The sequence below is a fragment of the Hemicordylus capensis genome, chromosome 6 (genome assembly GCF_027244095.1).
Source record: "Hemicordylus capensis ecotype Gifberg chromosome 6, rHemCap1.1.pri, whole genome shotgun sequence".
Taxonomy (NCBI): Eukaryota; Metazoa; Chordata; class Lepidosauria; order Squamata; family Cordylidae; genus Hemicordylus; species Hemicordylus capensis.
In genome coordinates, this window is record NC_069662.1 from 94,715,389 (window position 1) to 94,732,326 (window position 16,938).

At 36.0% G+C, this 16,938-nt stretch overlaps 1 protein-coding gene across 21 annotated transcripts in view; it reads right to left on the reverse strand.

Annotated features, from left to right (window-relative positions):
* The window catches only part of ARPP21 (cAMP regulated phosphoprotein 21), a 381,834-nt gene that overhangs the window by 155,765 nt on the left and 209,131 nt on the right, over positions 1-16,938 (reverse strand). For 17 of the 21 annotated variants that reach the window (XR_008309905.1, XM_053262075.1, XM_053262076.1 and 14 more), the window contains exons 2-8: positions 14,307-14,478; positions 12,435-12,595; positions 11,570-11,611; positions 10,781-10,864; positions 6,976-7,126; positions 4,828-4,906; positions 1,454-1,513 (exon numbers count right to left, since the gene is read on the reverse strand). Coding sequence is in view for 20 of the 21 variants with exons in the window: in XM_053262075.1 (XP_053118050.1) it covers positions 1,454-1,513; positions 4,828-4,906; positions 6,976-7,126; positions 10,781-10,864; positions 11,570-11,611; positions 12,435-12,557 (539 nt within the window). In the remaining variant the exon portion in view is untranslated. Of the gene's footprint in view, positions 1-1,453; positions 1,514-4,827; positions 4,907-6,975; positions 7,127-10,780; positions 10,865-11,569; positions 11,612-12,434; positions 12,596-14,306; positions 14,479-14,567; positions 14,684-14,752; positions 14,777-16,938 lie in introns of those variants that run through there. The other 4 variants (XM_053262079.1, XM_053262077.1, XM_053262072.1 and 1 more) reach the window with 4 other exon arrangements.

The window sequence follows — 16,938 nt, forward strand, 5'->3', positions numbered from 1 at the left end:
CCTCTGACACGACAGAACAATAGCAGACCACCTTTTAGAAACATTGTTAAAAGTTACTTTTGTCATCTCAATTGTCTAATCTTTCATGCCATTTGAAAAGCATCCTACTGCTTTTTATTTATTTTTTAAAGTAGACATCTATCATCCAATATTCTGTGTATATTATTTATTTTATTCTATTTCTATACCACCCTTCTAAAAATGGCTCAGGGCGGTTTACACTGAGAAACAATAAATAAATAAGAAGGATCCCTGACTGCAAAGGACTCACAATCTAAAAAGAGACATAAGATAGACACCAGCAACAGTCACTGGAGGTACTGTGCTGGGGGTGGATAGGGGCGGCCCCTCTCCACCTCCTTCATATCAGGTCCTTGTTTTAAATTTTGATTTTATGTAAATTGTACAGTATTGAGTTATAGAGTATTTGACAGTACTACTGAAATTGCTGAAGAGATTAAAAAAATCAAAGTGTAGGTAGTACAATACTTGATTTTATTTGCCCCAATATATATATGTGGGTGCAATTTGGCAACATTCCTGTGCAAACTCATTTCCCTTCAAAGGGCCTGCTCACACCCTTTTGAAATGAATACAGACCAAGTTTCTTTATCTGTGGTACAAAAATAGGCTAAAAATTCACCTAGTCACAGTTGTGGAGTTGCTGGAAATGACTTCCAGTGTCACTTCCGGCCACCATTTTAGAACACAGAGCTATTTTGAAGCTCTCCCTTAAAAAAAAAAAAATCACTGAAATTTGGGCTGATTTGGGGGTTTCAGGGACATTTCCAGAGCCCTGCAGCCCCGGAGAGCAAGGTACTGTTCGTTTCTACTCTTATTTCTCCCCCTTCCCACTTTTTAGGGTTTTTTTCTGTTTGAAACCTAACCCCTCGATTTCCATAGAGTTAAGTTCATTATTCCATATGGGGGTTTCCATATTCGAGCCTATAGGTGAGAATGGAACCCCCATAAATAACAAGGGCCACAGGTAGTAGCTTCACATCAACAGTGTATGCTTCTTTATTTATTACATTTTTATCCCAACCTTCCTCCAAAGCGCTTATGGAGGTCTACATGGTGTTTTCTCTTGAATCACCACAAGAAACCAGATCCATGATATGTTTGTGGGGCCTAGGGGACTACTTTTTATTCCTCACTTATGCATTCATAGGACTGATTGGGGGCATTTGTCAAGAAGTCACTGAAGTCTGAAAACATTTACTTAGTTTTTTACATTATACATTGATGGGTAATTTTTAATTACAGCAATTTTACTACAAGTTTGAAATTTGATTATATCATGGTCATTATGTTTTAGGCATTTGCAAGAACAAGAATTCTCAATATGGCTGAACACTAAAGACTGTGAACATCTATTTCTAATATATCTTACAGAGAGGAGTCTGGCACTGACAACACTCAGCCAAGAAACTAGTATTGAAAATAAACTTACCTGTTGTCACTAATAAAATCAATAATTTCCTGCTCCATCTTTAACAGTATCATTCTGTCCCTGTTAATACAAAATAAAATAATTCAGCAATCAAATTTGGAAAAATATTTTGGCTGCAGTCATTTAAATAATTCTGATAGTGTCCCTCTCCATACAAACACAAACATTAGATTCTATTTATGAGTGCATTAGAGGTATTTTGGTCTTCTTCCTGAGGGGGGATATCCCTCCTAATTTTATTCCTTTACCCACAGAAGACATCCAAGCTTAATTTGTTCATGATCATTTGAAAATAGGAATGTTGCTGAGTTGCCCTTACTGTGAACATGCAGCTCCTGCTCTACCCTCCTAACACTGGATTTTAGTCAAGGTATCTAGCATGGACAACAGACAGGCAGCTGGTTCACTCAGGCATTGGTCAAAGGCATAAATGAAAATATTGATAATTAAATATATAACTACTAGGAGATTGCACCCAAATAACTTAGATCAAATCAATGTGTGGAATTTATCCCTCTTTCCCTTCTCTTATTGGCCCTTGCTCATTTCAGTTCCTTGTCTTATCTCCACTTTTCCTCAAGCATCTTTCTCCTTCCCTCAATATGTTGTCTACTTGGCTCCATTTCATAGCCCAATGGCATCTGGGCTGTCTGACTTTTAGTCTCCCTACTTCCTAAAGCCTCTTCCTGAATCTCAGCACTCCCTACACATCTCTCATTTCCTCAGAGACAATGCAAAATGTCAGTCCTATGCTTAGACTTGGTAAGACTATCCCCCCCCCCCAAAAAAAATATTCCGTGAAAGTTCTCAGGAGGATAATATATTAGGGGTGTGTGTGTGGGGGGGTTACCTGAGATGATGACACCCACCCCACCCCCGCATGATCTTCATTCAGGAGAAGAAAATAAAGCAACAACAGCAGTTAGTGAGGGCACAGAAACTACTGTGACTTCTTAGACTGTTGCTTGCTTTCTATAAAGGGGCAAGAGGATCACTTCAAAAGTGGCTGACAGAATCTATTTACTTTTATAACCAACTTTATGACTCGGTACATGTTCAGGAACTGTGGACATACTTCGATTCATACAAAGTGGATTGGGGTCTTACACTCAGAACATGCTTGGAGTGAACAGTATGAATAATTCAGTAACAGGCCTCACTGAATGAAGGGAGAGACACAAGAAGAGTTGATAGTGTACTGAATGACTTTTAATTACTTTTCTCTTTGATTTGCTAATGACTTCCTTTGATTTACAAAATAATTTTCAGCTGCCCTGTTGCTTTTAGAATTGCAAAATAACATTTTCCAACTCTAGCCTATAGAAAGATTTGTCAAGACAATGAAGGATTTTGTTTCTCCGACCTTTAAAATATATGATTTTGTTCATAAACTTGGTTATAAAATGTAATAGATTCTATCCGTTGCTTGTGCACATTAAAAAATAAGTCTCAATTCATTCTTCCCCCCCGAATATTTTCCTTAAGGTATTCTTTCTGGAGGACTGCTTTTTCTATTATATATGCCCTCAAGGAGCCATCTATGGATATGTGAATTATTCCTGTGTGAAGCAATGTGTGAGGTGAGATTTTTTGAATTGGAGGATAATTCTCTTCAGTATTATGGTGAGGAATGTTCAAAAGAAACAGTGACTACAGAATATTCTCATCCATGCCTAGTAAGCCAAAATGACAACCTTTTCTTCTGGACTGACAACATTATGATACAGTACTTTGATTCCCTAGCACTTATAACATTGATTAGCATTCTGTGTCACAACATCCACTTAGGCAGTGTCAGAGATTTCACTACCACAAGAACGACAAATACAGATACAAATAAGGAATTTTGTTATAGTCTTTTGATCATATAACAGGCCACTACACAGACACTGTTCTTTTAAAAGATATAAATAAAACTTTTCAAATAGTGATTCCTTTGTTTTTGAAATATTTATTATAATAAGCAAGATAGTGATACATATTTTGATAGTTATGTCAGCTTGAGATTTGGTTTTAAAATAAAAGCTACCAAATTAACTAAATTAAACTCCATGTTGATAACACATTTGTGTTTTTAAAAATACAGTAGTGGCTCATTAGTTAACTTCTGTGTGGCAGTACAGTTTTGTGATGTGGCATTTCTCCCCATCTGATGTTCTATGGTCAATTGATATTCTGGAATAAAATGTTTACTCTTCAAAAACAAGGAATGGAGTTTAAGCACAATCTGATTATTTAGTGACAGTCTTTCTCTATCAAACTAGATGGAGAGCTGGTGTAGTAGTGATTTAAGAATAAGAGTTCTTAAAGAGGGAAAATACTCTCCCTCTTTCCCTCTGCAGTACAAAATTTCTCTCATGTGGTAGGTTGCCAACCAATAAGAATTCATCACGTCCCAGTTAGCTAGTTTGTTGTTGCTGATACTTTGCTTTCATATGATTTTCCAGAAATGCAAAGAGCAATGCCATGTTTTTTAATTCTTCAGCCATTTATTTAATATCTACATTAAATGAATAAACACCTGTTGCGTTGGGCTCTACTCTAGGACCTGGCAAAAATCTGGCACTCATAAAAAATGCTGTAATCTGCCCTAAACCTCCTGACAGAAATCACTATACCCCTTGATTCATCAATGGACCTGCTCTGAGATCCACCTGCAGGCCCGACCCAGATAGCAGAATTTCAGGTTTCAAGAGTTCTAACAATTACACCATTAGCAAATTAGGACTAACCAATGTTCCTCCTTAAATCAGGATCTGAAACCACTATTTTAAAATGGTCTGGTTCTGATTGCTTAATTATGATAAAACAACTGGTAGCATGATGCCTTCACTGGGTCTCTATATTCTCAAAGAACACCTCCCCCCGCAACCTAATAATAAATCACAATAAATAATAAATCACAAAATTTTGACTAAACCTTCCCCCACACCACACTACTCCATTTATGTTCATTGGGCATTGGCCTTATACTGCCAAATATGTGTGATTACATGACTACAGACAATTGTGATATCAAATTCATCATGTTTGATTTAGGGTGGCTGAAAGCATTGCATTCAGAAGCTGTCATGACAGACTGCATATTAGCTACATTGAGAAACACGGCAGCCGTTTGTTTTAATTGTTTAGATGCTGTATTGCAAAGTTGGAGGAGGTGGGGACTATATCACAGAGGAAATAATTAAGCTATGGGAAAATGGAAAGCCTACAGAGCACATGCTGATTTTTATAGGGGTTCTTGTTAAAATCAATATGCCTTCATAGCATCATCGTTATTATTTTCCACACCATGATCACCACAGTTTCTAGAACTAACATAACATTGCTCCCAGCTACTAAAATCTCAAACCACACAAAAGAGAGATACTTACCTGGGATTATTCTTTAATGTGTTAATCAGAAATTCATGCAAATCTATGCCTGTGGAGTCTGTGTATTCTTGGCTGCAGTCTGAAAAAAACATATTACTAATTTCATTTTAAACAGGTTAAAAAAAATTGTGTGAAGTAAAGTTCTTCTCCTCTCCAGCTGTCCATCAGAGCACCTGGAATATATAGGCTGAGACTTACACTAGCCCAACTACTCCACAGAACAGTGGGAAGGTATCTGTTCTTTCAATTCACAGAATACCACACCAAATACAACTGGTAATGAATGTAAAGTGTTGTGCTTTAGAATAACACAAGGGATGTATTGATCCAGTTTCCCTAACTCTTTCAACTGTCAAAAACAAATGTGCCTTGCATGTGTTAAGTAACAGATTTGGGGTGTCTGGATTTGCTTGCATAAACGTGAGACTCATAAAACAATCTAAGCAAATGCACAAAGTGAAAACACTCAGGACCATCTGAGATGGAGCTGGACGGATGTGATTTTAACTTGACCAATTCAGAAATGTGTTATTAAGTTACCACTGACTTTTGGCTAAAAGAAAGTTTCCAGGTGAATTTGGAGATTTCTGTTCATGGAAAAATCTGAGGAATTTGAAGAAAGCAAAAAGAGTTTTGATATACTAGCACATCTCTCAAGAGTTTCTACACATCACTTAATGGCAACAGGGCATTTCCATTCTAAACAGTGGACCTAGACTGATCCATTTTCTAGAATTCACCTATGATATGTCCATCCTTTTGGACGGTACATAAAACACTCTTTTCACTATCACACGATACATTTAGATCTGTAAGGAAAACACTGGCAGAGTGCTTTACAGATTGTATTCTAGAATTGATAATATGCAGTGCTGAGAGAATAATCTAAGACAGGCGTTCTCAACCTCTGGTCACCAGCTGTTGTTGGACTACAACTCCCATTATTCCAAGCCTTTAGCCACTGTTTCTGGGGATGATAGGAATTGTAGTCCAATGACATCTGGAGGCCCAAGATTGGGAACCCCTGATCTAGAATAGCCCAGATCCCATAATGCACTGGCAAGCAAAAAGATGTGTAAGTGTATAGGTAGCACACACTGTAAGTCAATTTGGCATTGGTTTGCAGCACAAGTTTGGAACGCAGTTTGTGCACATCCCTAGTCTGGATCAGAGTGAAAATATGGATGTAGTTTTAGAGTGTACTGTGCCACTAGAAATGAGTTCTATGATACAGTCTTGCTAGCACAATTGGGCAGACATTTATACATCCTTTTCTGTGTAATATATTAAGAGGGTCTTTAGTATCATGTACCAATGTGTGCGTTGTTCGCATGCACACACAAACACACACCATAAAAATCCTCTAAGTGGAATGGCAAGGGAAGAGTCCCAAATACAGAAACTGGCTTAATGAGTTGCACCTTTTGACTCACGACTTGGCCCTTGAGATTCTATTTGAGGTAAGATGTGGAAGAAATCTCCTCCTATCCCATCCCTTCTTCTATCTTTATGGAAATAAGGTAACAAGTAAATTAGAAGATTCTCTATCCATTTGAATAAGTGATGCTGCAGCTTGTTTGTTCCTCTTCCCTGCAGCGAGGAAGTCAGCAGAGGAAGGAATGCACAAAACGGAGGCCCACTGTATCTCAGGCAGGTACTTGAAGGGTCAATATGAGTAGCCAGGTTCACCATGTTACCCAAAGCAAAATAATTGTTCCTCCTCCTTAATATATTTCCTTCTTCTAAGTTCTATGAGTGTTTATTAGACTGGCACTATTTATGAACCATGAAGCTGAACCAGTCTGCCAGATTTCTGATGGTCCCCTTGCTTTTGCAGTGCCAGGCAGCCAGCTAAACCAGGATGTTTAGCTGAGCCCCGGCAATCTGCTATACATGGTTAAGGATGGGGTTCTGTTTCAAGTCTGCGGGTCACAAATTGTGCAACTTTGGTATATATTAAATGCATATCATATGCGTTCCACAAACAATATGTAAAACAAATACACATACTACTACAACCCCACAAACACATACAGGGTATTAAATATATGCACAAATCAACTCCAATACATACAGGCATATACACACACATCAAAAAGATGTGACCATGAGAAATGATTAAACAATGATTTAAATATTTTTGTTCACCTTTTGATAACATTCTTATCTTGGGTTTTTCACTGTTTCTATCTTTTTCTTTGTTTTTATCCTTCTCTTTTTCTTTCTCAGAGTCATCTTTACTAGATTTATCCTCTTCTTGTAGGCTGGGGAAACTTGAAAGCTGTAGCTGTATTGATTCCTGTTGAAAAAAATGTAATAATTTAGGGCCAGATTCAGGAAACTTGGCATGCCTTCCAAACTGCATGATGAAGTGCACGCTTAGAAAAGCTGAAGCCAAACATTATTTGGTAAAGTTAAAGTAAAGTAAATAATAGCTTAGGGACTATTTTTGCTTCATGAGGTATATTTGAGATGATCTTCTGAGAATCAGAATTTAGTGAACAGATAAGCTTCTTGATCCTAACTTTTATTTGCTTCAAAGTAAGTCTAATTTCCTTGTAGTAAGTCTGTCTCACTGGAATCAATGGCAAGCACTTTCACATTATAATGGAAGCACTTTAAAATAAAAGTCCTTAACAAAAAGTGTTTAGGAGTTGCATCCTGTTCTTAAGGATGGAATCCTAAGCTTCTGAATAAGTTCCACTGAAATCAACAGAAGGCATTTCAAAGTAAATGTACTGAGGACAAAAGCCGTGACAGCCTAAGCACACTTATCTTACAGTAATTTCAGATTGAATCAAAGTAAATAGTTGGGACTCACTATGTGTAGAGTTAGGGAGTTAGAATATGATGCTGTTCTTTTAGTAGTTAACTCTATATTTATGTTATAGCACCAGAAATTCTTTATTACACAGCTCTTTCAAGAAACACCTATTTTACCGGTGTTTCTTGGCACCGGGCGGGGGGGGGCAGGGGGTGCCAGATAAAAACAAACAGGGACATGATTGTGTTAAACCTATTATCTTTAATTAGAAGTGTAAATTCATTTACATTTCCTAAAATATAAAATGCTCACTTGCAGTCTGATCCTAATCATGTGCCTTCAGAAGTGTAATTTGTTTCATGTGCTGAGCAGAGCCTTAGTAGTTTTATGCTAAATATATAACTTATTAGCAGTCTGAAGGCCTGGTTTTATAAATGCTAGCAAGTGAAATATCTCAGATGTTTACACTTTTCATAGATATATGTTTTGTTGAGAGGGTCTAGTAGCTTCAACATATATCTCAAATTACTACACCTATCAACTAGTACACTAACATCTACTTGAAAATGTAGTTCTTAGATAAGGCTTTATAACATGTAAATGTTAAGGGGGAACTTTGTTGATTGACTTTTTTCCTTTTCATGAACACAATCTGGTACAGAGTTATGCACACTTGAGTCTCATAAAAATCAATGGCTTTTAAGTTCACACAACTTTATATTAGATTATGGTCCATGACTCAAGTTGTAGTCATTGAACTACAACTTATGGGGGAAATGCCCTGCTGTAAGGTTTTGTTTATAATTAGTAACTATGTCTGAATTACTGTTGCAAGTTCCCTCCAAATAAACTGCTTAGCTGGTAAAGTGGAATTGTGTCTTTACCTCTTCAAATCAGATAAATAATTCTAATTAGCTCTGTCACCTTCAGTTTTTTTATCCTGAAGTCAAAGTGGCTTTTATAGTGTACTTGCATTTTAAAAAGAGATGGAAAAGACAGACTACACATACAGTCAAAAAACAGACACATAAGCATAAAGCATATACTTTCTGCCATACATATAACATATCATTTCTACATATTCATAGCATTTGAAATAAACACACACAGAAGTGCTTCAGAGTCGTGAAAACAATCTACTGGTTGTTTCTTATATTCATTTTTTATTGATTTTTTTTTCAATAGTAAAATTACAACGTTGATAAATACATTCATACAGGATAAGTGTAGCGAACAACAGGAGATGTTCAATTTGCAATAGTACACTAATAAACCAATAATATAACATTAGAGGAAACATTCCTTTTAAAGAAAGGACAGAGAGTGCGATTAGGTAAGCTTTCAAGATCAAGTAATACAGGTAACAAGATTTTTCCTACACAGGAAAATCAAGGCAAATTTTCAAATATAATACAAACATAAGGTTTGTAGTACAATCCATACTCTGTAGTACTGGCAATGTACTATACATTCTAATAATTTAGATCCTGTGCTTTGTAAACAGCTGAGATAAATTAATAAAGAAAAATCCAAATTAACTCCAAAAAGTAAACAATTTCCATTGGCACAATGCTTGTAATATCCTTTAGCCAGTTCAAGGAGGAGAGCACAGGTCTAGGTTTCCCAGTGCAAAGTTAATCAGCAATGAAATCAAGTTCACATCCTATTTAATTTACTATATGATGCCAACTAGCCTTAAGATGCAGACTTTGATGGCACTGAATATTTAGTCCCTGCACTCTTTACAAGATGGTCAAAGAATTCTCCACTGTACTGGACCAAACAGTGGCAGGGACAAAAAGATATGTAAATCAGAACCCTCCTCTGTCTGGCTTTGGGGGCAGTTTAGAAGAGGTACTTACCCCCAACCTGCTAGTCTCCATGAAATATAACATTCCCTTCTCCTTTACAGGGAATACATCAGAAGCTACCATGCGACATTTAATACAGTCTGATATATTTATATTATTCTCCTTTTCAGTCTCAGTTTAAAGCAATAGAAAACACTAGTAAAATGCAGAACAGAAGCCACAAATTCTAATAATGCAAGTTGAGTCAAAGCATTGTGTGTTTTTTTTTAAACATATCTACCCACAACTGAGAAAATAACCTGTTTATTGTCCTACTGCATAAATGTCATTGTAGAGCAGCGAGAAAGTACAAAAACCCCACAGTTCAATATGATATGGGGTGGTGGGTTTTTTTGGTCTTTCAAAAGAAAAGAAAAAGAATAAAGAATAAACTCTCCATTATAAAGAGTCCAAAGAGGAGAGTTTAGTTTGCTTCATTTCAAGTTAATAGAGGAATGTCTTAGAAAGTACACTTAAATGTGATATTTGTTTTGTGCTAACAAAAGTTAACCTTTCATTCTCTGTCTCCTCTCCCTCTCTATGGCTGATCTCATTCTTCAATAATGCATCTGCGTCTTCAAGTAAGACATATTGGAAAGAAACTTTTTTGTTTATGTTTTTGTTAAATTTGCTTTGGTAAGAAAACATGAGAATTTTTTTTTTCAATAAATGGGAAGTTTACAAAATTCTGAAATCTATTGGACTGAGTTTTCCTGATTTGAGCCAAATATATTTTTCTTTGGAGTAAATGGTATACAACACCAAAACAGGCTAATTCAAATACACGCAATATTGGAAAATCAGCACCAAGAACCAGGAAAATGAACCATATGGAATACAAAGCACTTTTTTTGCTAGATCACTATGACTTAGAGAGGGTCAAGAATTTTACTATTACTATAAAATCATTTTTGGGGAACTGACACATAATGGACTTTGCATGACTTAGAAGTCAGACTGGACTCAGTACTATGCCTGGTGTAGAGTTAAAAGAGATAGCCTTAGAGAAAATAACAATTCTATCTTTTTTTGAATTTTTTAAAAAATAATTAATCTGAATTCTTTTGAATTCTTTTCCATTTGTTGAAATTTTCAGGGGGTCTGGAAAAAAAGAGAGCAAATAACACCCTGTAACATACTGTAGAGCTACTCATTTATTTCAAAATAAAGTACAATCTAAAAACTAGACAACTTCAAAAAAAAATTCAGGTGCACTCTCATGTAAGGTGATTTTGGTTTCCCAAAACCAGGAAATGCCTTTAAAGCCCAAATATTCAATGTAGTCATGCAAGTAAAAGGGAACGTTAACCATGCATCTAATGGTAATAATTCTAGATACCTGATTGTCATTTTCTGATTCAAAACGAGGGGATGATTCTTCACATACAGCAAGACTCCGTACCAGTTTGCCTTTTCCTCCTGACTGAAATATAGAAAGAAGAAAGGAAATCGCTTTTGAACACTGATAAGTATATACATAGGCTTCCATACTGAGTTTCAAATAAATAAGTAACAACCTTATTGTAGCAAAAGAAAAAGTGACTGACGTGCAGTATGTGTCGCCAGGAGGGGGTGGGAAGTACAGACACAGAGAAGGCTCAGAGTAATTTATTTCCTAAGCAGATTTTAATATGAATCCAAATATAGCCATAAACATGAAAAAGTTCATAAAACCAAAAAAGGATCTAAACCATCACACTTGTTATGTATGATGTTCTTTTGCACTCAATCTTTTGAACTCAATAATAAAATCAGCCAGGATTTTTAAAAAGTTGTTTGGCCATCTTTCATCTTTGAGCTTGACCACTACTCAAAGCTTTGGAAACTATCTGTTCATACAGATATAAATTTATCTAGAACAGGAAAAAGAAAATTTCCTCTCTCCAATGGCATAGCACACAAGTATACATATGTGAAGAGTGACACCAACAGCTTGAATAATGTCAAAAATATAAAAGGGGAAATAAGTGCTCATAACTCATGAAAGCCCACTGATGTTAGAACAACAAATGAGAGCACAAATGAAATTTTTAAAAAACAGGAATACATTTTCATAATCAGCCATATGCATGTAACTTTCCATTCCAAGCCAGTTTATCACGACTGAGAAAGCAGTAGAAAACTCTACCTTGTATCTCTTTTTCTGCTGGTTCTGGTTAGCACCTCGTTTCTGTGAACGGTAAGTGACAAACAGCAAGTGCATGACTATGGGTAGAAAATATGCATAACAGGAATAACAACACTTTATTAAAACATTCATGAAGTACCAGTTTCATGTAGTGACTGTCAAATAACTTGCCAGGAGTGATTGCTTAAGGAGCTTTTGCATTAATCTCACCAATGGTAACAAGCAATGATCATTTGTATTTTTATACAGACATAAAAACATTTTTTTAATGGTAAGACTAAAGAAAGTCTTTTTTCCTCTGAATTCTTCCTGTTTTAAATCTTCTCTCCTTGTTATATGTATTTAACTAAAGTTTAAAACAGCCTGACATTTTAGTGATGATTAAAATATTTCTTATCATATGAATTTGTGGCTAATATTTCTTATCATAACAATTTTTTGGCTTAAGATAATAGGTATGAGACTTCTATACAGTACATAGTTTTGCCAAAAGTACACACTGTCTCACATATATTTCTCTCTTTCTCCATCCACACAAATGTTTCTCAAGAGTTTATTGCATCCCAGTAGTTTTGCCTTTGGGGTAGTTCCAACCTGTTTGGATATGTATTTAGCTGGATTTGTATTTTGAAGCATGCTCCACAGCCTTTCAACACAAGGATAACAATGGTGATAATGCAATATGAATGTAATTGATAGAAATGCAGATCTTTTAAACTGGAAGGGGAAAGCTCAGGCATGCAAAGCATACTCCAAATATGAAAAGAGGGGCAAAGAAAAGTTCTAACAAAGTGAAAGACTGAGAAAATGGCCAAAAGAAATGTCCACTCAATACTTTAACAGAAATGTCACCTCTTGTTCTTACCTGGCCATTTTCCTCTTTTTCATCTGCCTCTGAGCTTTCATTTTTATTGATGCAGTTCTCTTGTTGGGAGATGGCTGAGTCCTGCTCATTTCCAACTTCCTCTGCTTTACCTTGCTCAGACATTCTCCCAGATAGAAATTAAAAGAACAAGATGTGATGACCTGGAAGGTCAAGACATTAGAAAACAAAATAGTGGGTGAAATTTGCCATTTTATTCCCATGAGATATATTTTTATTTCCTTCATTACAAACTAACAAAGCATAATAAGAAACTCAAGAATTTTGGGCAGTACAATTCAGCAGAAAGTAATAGAATGAAGTACTCTAGGTGAACGTTGAGTAAAAAGCAAACAAGTAGAACATGAACAAATGATCATGGCAGTAGAGAATACAAATGTGAGGGTGCCACTGCAATTCTCACCCTAGCTTTTTCATCCCACAGTTGCAGAAGGAAGGACAGAGTGGAATTATTTTTCAAAGAAGTTTACAGACCAAATAAATGATAACTATTCATGTTTCTAGGTTGGAGAGGCATCATGTAGACCAGAAACATCCCCCCCCCCACACACACACCACTAGAATATCCATTTCTCTTTTTTAAAATCTGCACATTCCTATCAGTCAGTCATTCCTCTGTGTACACACAAAAAGGTTATAGCATTCCCTACAAGAAATAAAAATTAAATCTGGTTGAAGAGGTAATAATTCAATATAAACATTAATTCTAAATTTGGCAATAAAGATGAGCTGGTCAACATTTCTAGACATCAAACTGACAGCTCCATTATAAAAATCATAAGCCTCTTCCAAACCCCCTGTCACTCCAGCACAGTGGAAATCCTCCTGGAAGCCCCTGGCAGGGTGACTCTGATGAAGATATCTTAACTGCACGGCATTGCTCTCAGCTCATAATAGGCTGTTGTACAGGAGCTCAAAATGGCTTTTCAAAGTTAAAGCCTATTATTATTTTTTTCCCCTCTCTCTACCCATAAAACACCCCTCTGACATCTCCCCTACTGATCAGTTGTCAAATGTATCTCATGAATAATTTAGCACTTTTTGTTCTCTAGCCGCCACCTTTGCCTTTTTAAGAAGAATCAACTTAAAAGAAAAAATAAGTGCAGTGGAGAAGAGGAGTTATTTCAAAACAGATTTTGGTATTTGCCCTTCTCACTATTTAATAATGGTTATTAGATCAATCTACACTTCTTCTTCATGTTTCTTTTACAGGTTGCAATTAACAATGAACAGCTTTTAACGTCTCCTTTCTTTGTTTATTTCAAAGGAAAATACAAAGTGCATTGAGGTTTTTTCAATTTCAAAAAGAGTGGTATACATTTTTCTTGCAGCATTTGCTCTGGAAATTTAACAGAAAGATCAGAAAGGGAGCTGTTCCATAAAATTTGAAGTGGAACAAGATTTTGCAAAGAACTGGGGACTTGCAACAATGAGTTTCTTTTAAAACATATCCATTCTGTATTTCTTTGTATATGAGCACTGGGGCAAAAGTTGCATGATTTAAAGACTAGGTTCATAACAATAAAACAAACTAGTTATTTGTCTGGAGTATTCAGCTATTCTGTGAACATATTTTTGTCCAAGCCACCAAAATACATTCCCCTGCAATTTAGCTTCAGGGCACTTGTATCTAAAATAAAGCCACTCTTTCGCAAAAGTTGAAATATAATTGGCATTAATTCTATAGTCTGAATTTATTTTAACCCATAACTCTACTTTCCCCCCCAATGTACTCAAACAATATATACATATGCAGTGTCCTCACAGACCTAATGTGGACTTGTGAGCCTGGTACAAATCCACAAAAACTAAACGTTCTTCTGCTATTAGGTATGTAACAAAGCAGCCATTTACCTTCAGTGCTGTGTTAATTCTTGATTCCTTTCTATCAGTTTCTGTTGCTCCTCACTGGTTAAATCCACACAAGTGATCAATGACAATGTGAGTCCCATGACCCTATTAATGGTTCAGAGTGCCAATCGCCATGCTGTTCCTTTAGAGAATTTGACAGATCATCATCATCAACCTGGCAGGAAGGGAAAAAAAGACAAAAAGTAAATACCAATAATAATGGTTATAATCATGGTAGGGTTAAAAGATAAAATAAATAGAGACCAGATTTCTAACACTAATGACCAGCTTCAAGCAAATCAGTTTCACAGCTTGATCCAGCTCCACCTGTCTCAAAAACTGTGTGCTTCTTCTCTAATGAAGGCTAGAGCCGGCTGTTCAAGTCATAACAGCTCCTACGCACAGAGCTAAAATTAACAATTGCATATTATGTGCCGAAGATTACTCACTTCAATTTTAACCTTTTTAGTGAATTCTAGCACTTTGCATTAAAAAAGGCTCATCTGTTTGCTTCAATGGAAATCAATATTGTTGCTAAGGAAAAAATAATAATAAATGTCTGCTCTGTAACCAAAGCTTCAATCTCAATTTTGAGGATTAGTGCTATTTTTTTAAGTGACCTTAATACAGGTATAAATGAGCTGATTTAATAAGATAGAGCTGTTAAAATGTCTAAGAGGGAGTTAACAGTTCTGAGCAATGGAAATTAGGTAGAACTTAGAATAACGTGGGATGTGAGGAGAAAAAGACTGCTTAGGGAGAGAGACAGAAGGAACTATTGCTTCAGAAATGCATTATGCTATGTTTGTAGCGAATGTTGTTACCAGATGGGCGTTTGGTTAAAATGAAAAGCGAGAGGTTAAAAGGAAAACAGAAACATTTACAAAGTACTGAAATATCATGGCTGTCTTTTGGAGATTTAAGGCTGGCATTGGCAGTTGCCCGATAATCTGACAACTCAATCACAAAAACCTTCATTAAATCTTTAGGAAAAAGTAGACTAGCTAATTCTAACATACAGCAGGTTCTAATGTGGGAACAGTGACAGACAATAACTGTAAGACCCATTAATTAGATTCTATACAGAAATGATCGAAATTTGTATTTTAATTAATACTACAAATAAAAGTTTATTTTTCAAAACCAACCTCTCTCGCTCTCATATCTAACACTATGTTCAGAGCTACTCAGGCATAGCATACCTGAGCAGACCATTACCAGAAGGTATTGTAAATATGTTTCTCTCACACTCTGTTGTTTTATATGCAACAACAGTATAAATGTTATCTTCGCCCTTGAAGTTTAATATTATCAGAAACTTATTAGAAGCAGTATGATAATTGCCCTTTGATCGAGTAAGTCAATGGAGCTCTAGCACAAGCAATGGGAGTGGTCAAAGTGCCTTGCAAACAAATCAATACAGAGACAATAATTCAATTCCTTTCTCACTATAAAGTCTACTGATTAGCAAGAAAAATTATATTTTTTAAATAAAATCCAACACCAACATTACAATCTTTGTTATTTCACTTTATCTATGGCAAGAAACAACAGGCAAAGAAAGGTCTTTGAAAAATAGACTTTACATGAACAGACTCTCCAACTGAATCAGAAACAGGGATCGTTGTTCAAAAGCCTCAACAGTCTGATTCTTGGACTTGTTCAACAGCAAATAAAATGGTGTGCATTGGGGTCAAAATGTTGGTACATTAATACTTTATCCCCACTGTTTTGTTTTTCATAGAAATAAATACTGTGGGGTGGATCTGGTTAAGGACCATAGCGTGGGTAAAGTGAGGGTTTGACCCTTTCCCTCCTGTTCCGTTTTCCTGCTAAAAACGACCTACTCACAAAGTGATTTGTTTACAAAGATGCTATTTACTGCAATAGCATCTTGAAAACCAATGTCATCTTTGGGCAAACAGCAGCTTTGGAAGGTGATTTTTGGTGGATAAACTACATGTGGGGGCAGGGGGTAATATTTGGAGGCCTTTCTTCACATTGCAGTCCTGGTTTGAATTGGACTCATATTTCCAGGTAGCACCTATCTCTAAATACACAATGAAGTGTATCATCTACTGGACCCTAAAATGGAGTTGAGTTGCAGCTACATTATCCTGTATTCAGAATTAAGTGTAACAGGTAAATATTTTAATGATGTCCTGGACACGCTTGTACTTTAGTTCTAAAAGGCCAGTATGGCTTTCAGAGCTAGATTTTCAAAACATAATTAAACATGTTAATCAAAACAAAGAGATGTATATTTTCACATAATCAAAACAATGCTGGATTACATCATAAATTTTTCAGACTTGTATTGCTGACAACTTTTTTTAAAGGGACAGAAAGCTATTTGTACCTTAGCACTTTGCTGACTTGAGAGACAAGTTCCTTAATCAGCGCTCAGTGCTGATTTACACACACACACACACACACACACACACACACACACACACACACATTTCTATATGGAAATCATATCTCATCTTGATGGGGTTTTTAATGTTTGCAATTATCTCTTTAGCCATGAGAGCAATAAACACTATCTTCATTCATAGTCCTTTGCTTATTCCCCTGCAGACCAAACATTTCATTCATTGGAGAGAGAGAAAGTGCATGTAATGAGTATCATTTA